Genomic DNA, 7,647 nt, shown 5'->3' with positions numbered 1-7,647 from the left:
AAAAAAAAAAAAAAAAAAATCCACAAATGTTAACAGTTGACAATTAGAGTTATATGAATGATGAGTGAAGACCTAAAGATGTCATTTATTCATTAAAAAGAAGCAGTTATCTATCGTGTATATTCTTGGGCTATGAGTCCACCTCTCATCTTCTGGATCCTTTGTTTATATAGCCCACCAGTGTGGGCTTTACTATTCTAATATAGATTTGTTTTTCAAAATCATTAAGATCTTTATACTATTACTCTCTCTTTGAACCTAAAATACATAGCCAAGAAAGCTTGTTTGTATTCTGTTTAGAAAGTGGGTATTTAATTAGTGCCACTTCTGTAAACACACGTTTATACTAATTACACTTGTTACACATCACCTCCAACTATACCTTTAGCAACTAAATGACTCTTCCTCATCAGGTATCATTTATGACTTGTTAGTATCAAGAGGAAATGAAATGAAGTCATACCCATTTAATTTCCCCTCAGGACTCTAAAGTTTAGTTACTATATTGATGGTGCTTGTTTGTAATGTGAAGCATTAGAAAAAAAATGAATAATTTAACAACATTATATAAAGTGATGAAAGCATGTTGCTACAGTGTGCTGTATCATGTATATACTTCTACCATAATGCTGGGAAAAACACGCTAAAATAAGAGTACAATAACAAAAATATATACCTTCAAGAAAGATGCCTTTGTTATTGTACTCTTTCTTGAAGGTATATACTAGCTAAGATTTTTTTTCCTCCCACCCGACATCTTTCTCTCCCTCCTTTCTTTCCTCCCTCCCTTTCTTCCTTCCTTTCAATATTCCTGACAGGTACTAAGCACAAAACCATGCTAGAAGCCCGGAATGGAAGTGGCACTATCAAAGCCTTTCCTAGGGCAGGAGTGAAAGGCAAAGGACCTGTTAATAAAGGAAACACAGGCCTCCAAAACAAAACATTTCACTGTGAAATCTGTGATGTGCACGTCAACTCGGAAACACAACTTAAACAGGTAAGCAGCACGTATTCTAGGAATGAAAACCAACAGGGGACACCCTTATAAGCAGGATGTGTGTGCTTTTCTCCTTTTTGTTTCTGTCTTTCTGTCCCGTCCACCCATCTATTCATCCATTTCTCCATTTACCCATCTATTAACCCACTTATCTATTATCTATTCACTGTCCTGATTTATTTATGCTTATTTTAGTTGCTTGAGGAAATACTAAAATGTAATGGATTCTGCAACCTTTCGGAAATTGTTGGCAGTGAGTTTTTACTATTCTTGTATATGAAGAGTGGGTGGAGAAGGGATATCAGATCTTTCCTCCACCAGACTTTCCACTCAAAAGTGCTGATTTTCTTTAAAGGTCAACTTGCAGTATTCCATTTTTATTTACATGCTACAACTAATTTTACACTGTGCTATTCTTTTATTTTATGTGTTTTATTATATGGTGTTGTGCTGTATGTTTAGCCCTTGCAGCCACCTGCTAAAGGGATGACTAATCATGTTGTATTCATTTTTACTATGAACAGCCTTCCAAAGAGATCACTTATACATTGCCAACTAAAGGTCCAGCCCTCATGTTGTATTTTGTTTTTTTATATATGTATGATATTTTGCTGATTTTATGCACCTTAGTTATTTATCTTCAGAATTTAAGGGTTTGACATTTGACTGTACAAATGTGAGGATAAACATTAGTATGGAAATACATTCACTCCTTCTTGGGCATCTTTGTTTATTTGCATGTAAAATTCCTTTAGACATTCCTTGCCTTTGTAAATGCTTTTCTAAAAAAAGAGATGTGTGCAGTGTTAAGAAGAAAAGCTAGGATAAAAGACACTTTTATTTGTTTAAAAATATACTAAAATGGATAGCAAAAACATATATTGAAGAGTATAAAATATATATCCTCAAGGCATCAGAATTCTAGGACAAAAGTGCATGATCTTTTATTTTTGTCTCTCTGAAATTTGCATGAAAGAATCAGTATCCTTCCGCAGGTTAAAGCAATATTTGTGAGAGGTTTTTTTGCAGATGGCTTTTTAAAAACTGTCATTTTTAATTCCTTTTAATAGCACATTAGCAGTAGAAGGCACAAAGACAGAGCTGCTGGGAAGCCCCCGAAACCTAAATACAGTCCTTACAACAAACTACAGAAAACAGCACATCCACTGGGGGTGAGTGTCACTTTGCAAGAGTACAACCTCTATTCTCAAATGGAATTACTGGTTTCTTAATTTCTTCAGACATTCTGCCACCTTTAACCACAGCCAAGTACCTTTTACCTTTTTGAGTTGAGCTCAGGTTTATCATAGGTCATAGGGAAAAGAGAAAAGCCAAACTCTTTTTTTTTTTTTTTAATTATACTATAAGCTCTGAGGTACATGTGCAGAACATGCAGGTTTGTTACATAGGTATACACATGCCATGGTGGTTTGCTGTATCGATCACCCTGTCATCTACATTAGCTATTTCTTCTAATGCTATCCCTCCCCTATCCCCCCACCTCCTGTTATCCCTCCTCTCTAGCCCCCAACACCCCCGACACAAGCCCTGGTGTGTGATGTTCCCCTCCCTGTGTCTGTGTGTTCTCATTGGCCAAACTCTTTTGAGTCAAGTAAGCAATCCCATGAAATCTGGTCTTGACTTATGTAGGTACTTTTGGAAAGAAGGTCAGCGAAAAACAAATTTTTGTGTATCTTTTTAATATGTTTAAGAGCAAAGTATTAGTATTGTACCCTCAACAATTTTGGATTTTGAATAACAGTCTCAAAGGTATAGGTTATTTTATTTAATTACTCATTCAAAGATACTCCATAAAACCCAAGGAAATATTTTGTAGGAATTTCCTCTCCCCATGACTACAAATAAGCTTTTTATATTAGTAAGTATGCTATTATAATGTCCTGACCTGGACGTTTTGGTAGGACTTTAGAGGAAATCTGTGAAACCTCCTGATATTGTAGATTAATACTGATGAACATGTAAGAACAACTGATCTATAATATAAGCTGAATTGTGCATTTTGAAACATTTATTCAAAGTAGATCTTATTACTATTTGGTGCTGTTGTGTGCAGCCAACACATGAAAACATAACTAAAGGAAAACTGCAATTATCTATTCTGAGACCCCAGTACAGGCTGACCTGTTAGTTTAGTAACATTGCCCATTTTTGTTCAAATTAAGTTATTTTAATTTTTTATCCTGAAACTTTGCTGAAGTTGTTTATGAGCTTAAGGATCTTTTGGGCCAAGACTGTGGATTTTTCTAGATATAGGATCATTTTGTCTGCAAGCAGGGATAGTTTGACCTGCTCTTTCCTATCTGGATGCCCTTTGTGTTCTTCTCTTGCCCGATTTTCCTGGACAGGGCATGAACGGGAGTGGTGAGAGAGGGTACCTTGTCTTGTGTCAATTTTCAAGGGTAATGCTTTCAGCTTTTTCCCATTCCGGATGATGTTGGCTGTGGGTCTGTCATACATGGCTTTTATTATTTTGAGATTGGCTGTGGGTTTATCATACAAGCTCTTATTATTTTGAGATATGTTCCCTCAATACCTAGTTTACTGAGAGTCTTATCATGAAGGGGTGTTGAATTTTATTGAAAGCCTTTTCTGCATCCATTGAGATAATCTTGTGTTTTTGTCCTTAGCTCTGTCTATGTGATGAATCACATTTACCGATTTGTGTATGTCGAACCAACCTCTCATCCCAGAGATAAAGTCTAATTCATTGTGGTGGACAAGTTTTTTGATGTGCTGCTGGATTTGGTTTGCCAGCAACTTGCTGAGTTTTGCATCAATGTTCATCAAGGATATTGGCCTGAAGTTTTCTTTTTTGTTGTGTCTCTGCCAGGTTTTGGTATCAGGATGATGCTGGCCTCATAGGATAAGTTACAGAGAAGTTCCTTCTCAATTTTTTGGGATGAAATAATCTGTACAACAAACCCCCATGACCCAAATTTACCTATATAACAAACATGTATATGTACCCTTGAATTTAAAATAAACGTATAAAAAGTAAAGTTATTTTACTCTTCCGTAAAGATACAATTTTAGTTGTAATTGGGAGGTGAAGAATTTTGCACAGTGGTTATAATTCAGCACCACTAGTCATAACCCTGAATGCTATCTCTGTCCAGCATAGATGCAGATTTTGACAAGCAAGTGAATGGTTCTTAAACAAACAGACTAGTCAAAATTGTGTTGCTATCAGTATGCAAACCCTCCTTCTTAACTATCGCTATGTTAATGACCCCACAAATGGGAACATTCTCTCAGGGAGAACAGGTATATTATTGATATTACTAGGTTTTGTAGAGAAGGATTGAGAAAATGTGGTTACCATTTACACAAAGAAAAAGTGGGAACTTGTCAAAATTTAGGAAAGACAAGTTTTGTTTTGTTTTGTTTTTTTACTTCTTTATTGAATGTGGAGTTTTGTTGTTTTTATTTCTTTTGAATAGTACCTCATGCAATTGGAAACAACATTCTCTATGTAACCCAGGTTACACACTTGGATAGATGAATGGCATTTGACAGCATTAAAAATCTCTTAAAAAACGTATGCTCTTTAACAGTTAATATATATGTAAAGGGTGATTTAAAAAATTCTATATTTTCTCACGATGAATACTTTTGATGAAAAGTGTAAAAGTGAAAACTGTAATTTTCAACAAACATAAAACAAAATAATGTTGCTGAGTACTTTTCTGAAGAAATTTTCAGCATACCTGGTTGGCCATTTTCAAGTATCTTCCAACTCTTCCAAAGGGAAAATGTTCTATACTTTCCATTTTCTTTGTTATCAGTTCACAAGTGTGAAGCTTTTTTCTTTATAGTTGTTTACTGCTATATTTTAAAGGCTCCGTACCATTTTGGGTTTTCAGTTCAAATTCCAAAACTGTTGTTCTTTTACAATATTTTTTCTCCCTTGCAGGTAAAATTAGTATTTTCAAAAGAACCTTCAAAGCCATTGGCTCCACGAATTCTACCAAATCCTCTAGCAGCTGCAGCAGCTGCAGCGGCAGTGGCAGTGAGCTCCCCCTTCAGCCTTCGAACTGCTCCAGCAGCAACACTGTTCCAGACTTCTGCGCTTCCTCCAGCACTCCTGCGGCCAGCTCCCGGACCCATTCGGACCGCCCATACTCCTGTGCTGTTTGCTCCTTACTAAATTCCAAATAGGAGTAATTGTACTGCAATAATTTTACAAACAAAACAAAAGAGAACTATGCAGTGTTTATTTATAGTTTAAAGTATATCTGAAGAGCCAGGACTTTTGATAGTGAATTGAAAAGGTTACAAAAAGGGGGGGGGAGGGAGGGAGTGATATTTTCTCCAAATTAAAGCATTCCTCTTGAACGTTGATTGTTTTAGAAGTGATCTCCAGCATTGATTTGTAGTGGTATCTAGAACTTCTGAAACCTCTGTGACTGTGCTTTTGGGCACTATTTCCCTCTGCATTGTCTTTCCTGCTTTATGAAACAACTATACATTGTCTAAGGGCATTAACTGGTTCCAATGTATATACAATAATTTACTCTGTAGATTAAAATAATACAAAAAAGGAAAAAAAAAACAAAAACAAAAGCAACACTGTGAATAGTACTACCCATGCTGGTCCTATTGCTATGACAGCAATTACTGGGTATTTACCCCAACAAAAGTAGATACAGTAGATGTCTTGTAAAACAATAGTGCTGTGTCTCAATCTATGCCACTAGGTTTTAAAGAATCGCAAAGGTAGAATGAACAACTATTTCATACCAATAAGCAGTCAAAAAACAAACATACATCAGATGGTGTCATGGAGGTCTCCCTGGTTAGCATTCTCCCCTCCTGTATAGTTTAAAGATATAACAGAGCTGAGCTTAGAGATGGGGGAGGCATTAATAAAGGTGATTTCTTACAAAGTACTAACTTCCCATCCTGAAGATATATTGCTGGAAACTGGGAAGTGTTTATAATGAATCTACATCTGAAAACAAATAAACCCATGCATCGTGGGTGTTAAGAAAGAAATCAGTACGACTCTTCTGTTTCAAGGATGAAGGATTATAATGTAGAATGGCAATGTAAGGTCAAGATCTTTCACATTAGTACATATCCAATAAAAACAGAGAATATTGCATCTCTGCAGTATCCCCTTTATATCACACCAGTAGGATTGTTTCTTAGGCAAAGGTCTCTGCTTTAAGTATGATGGTAGAATTCAGCATTAGCTATTTTTATCGGTTTTTCTTGTTTTTTTTTTTTTTTTTTTTTTTTTTTTTTTTTTTTTTTTTTTTTTTTTTTTTTTTTTTTTTAGATTTCCTGCTGACATGATATAAACAATTAATATATATTTAAATCTTAATAACAACAGGAAATATGAATCTGAGTTAATTGCACACCAGTGACATAGTGTTAAAAAATACTGGTAAGTTCCACTTAACAATTATTTCTCCAGTGGAGCTGTGAAATACTGACAGCCTTTGACATTCACCATCAGGCTGAAAGAAGTTGATGTTTTACCTTTAAAACAAGATTTATCAGGGGTATATATAAATATATGTATATTGTATATATGTTAGAAAGATTAAGAGAATAACTTATAAAAAGAAAATCTATATAAAATAATTATATAACCATCCAGTGTTACATGTTATCATTTAATTGGTAACAGATGGCATAAAAATAGCTGTGCCTTTAATTTGTGATAAAGGCTATTTGATTTTTCCCATAGAAAGCTAACATATACCTATCGATATGGTGGGGTTTGATGCAGCCAGTCTGTTGCGTTAATAGGAACAATGACATTCAAACTTAGAATAATGGCCAAACATACGTGATTTAGGTTTAAAGAAAAAAAAAAACTATTTTTGAAAAGGTTTTGTAAAGACTATTTAAAAATATAGGGAAGGATTGGGTGTGGCCTTCCTGAAACTGCTCTCAAAGTGTTGTAACCCTTGGAGAGGTATAAAGAATCAAGTGGAAACCATTTGAGAGATAGGTATTTGGCATTTATCATTTTATATTTAAGAAACACCCATAGCGTGCTTGGTGCTCAACATTAAACATGGTTTTTGGAGTTCTTCTCTACCATCTAGCTATAGACATTTGTCATCTAAATCAATCTTTAAAGCATTTGGCTTTATATATCTTTTGTTAAACAACCAACCAAAAAAANAAAAAAAAAAAAAAAAAAGGAAGGAAGGAAGGAAAGAGGGAAGACAATGTGTTCCATCAGTATTCTGGTAGAAAGAATTTCAAACAATGCTTCTCTGGTTAAACATATTGATTAGCATTCAAATTTGCTTTAGAAAGTGTTTTCATTTACCAGCATCTCTATTCTCTGGTTTTAGCAAGTGTTTTCTTTCTCACCTACAGACCCTGCTAGTTCAGCCTGGTGGATAGTTGCCGGCAAGTTTGTTGTTTGGGGCTCTGTCTGTATCCCATGAGACCAGTTTCTAACCGTTTTGAACTTTAGTTTGTCTTTTCTGCTATGTCAAATATATTGATTTTCCATAGTCATCCTGAATCCCTATCCAACAACCTTTACAACTGATAGAGCCTCGCTTTCTGTTAGAGAATTTAGTGTTAATTAATGCAATCTCACTAAATTGTGCTTTTGTTGTTGTTCTCCATTTTCGCCAAAGTGAATGAATGAGCCAGTC

The 7,647-nt window shown here is 35.1% G+C and overlaps 1 protein-coding gene across 4 annotated transcripts in view; it reads left to right on the top strand.

Moving 5' to 3' along the window:
• The window catches only part of ZNF385D (zinc finger protein 385D), a 691,222-nt gene extending 685,326 nt beyond the window's left edge, over window positions 1–5,896 (top strand). For 3 of the 4 annotated variants that reach the window (XM_017522543.2, XM_017522542.2, XM_037736230.1), the window contains exons 6-8: window positions 819–997; window positions 2,068–2,169; window positions 4,932–5,896. In XM_017522543.2, coding sequence (XP_017378032.1) covers window positions 819–997; window positions 2,068–2,169; window positions 4,932–5,165 — 515 coding nt within the window. In that variant the 3' untranslated portion in view covers window positions 5,166–5,896. The remainder of the gene's footprint in view (window positions 1–818; window positions 998–2,067; window positions 2,170–4,931) is intronic. The other variant, XM_017522544.2, reaches the window with a different exon arrangement.
• The last annotated feature ends 1,751 nt before the right edge of the window (window positions 5,897–7,647 follow it).

Source organism: Cebus imitator, unplaced genomic scaffold (genome assembly GCF_001604975.1).
Source record: "Cebus imitator isolate Cc_AM_T3 unplaced genomic scaffold, Cebus_imitator-1.0 Scaffold24, whole genome shotgun sequence".
NCBI lineage: Eukaryota > Metazoa > Chordata > Mammalia > Primates > Cebidae > Cebus > Cebus imitator.
The sequence above is the reverse complement of the archived record's forward strand: the minus strand, read 5'-3'. Positions and strand labels throughout refer to the sequence as shown.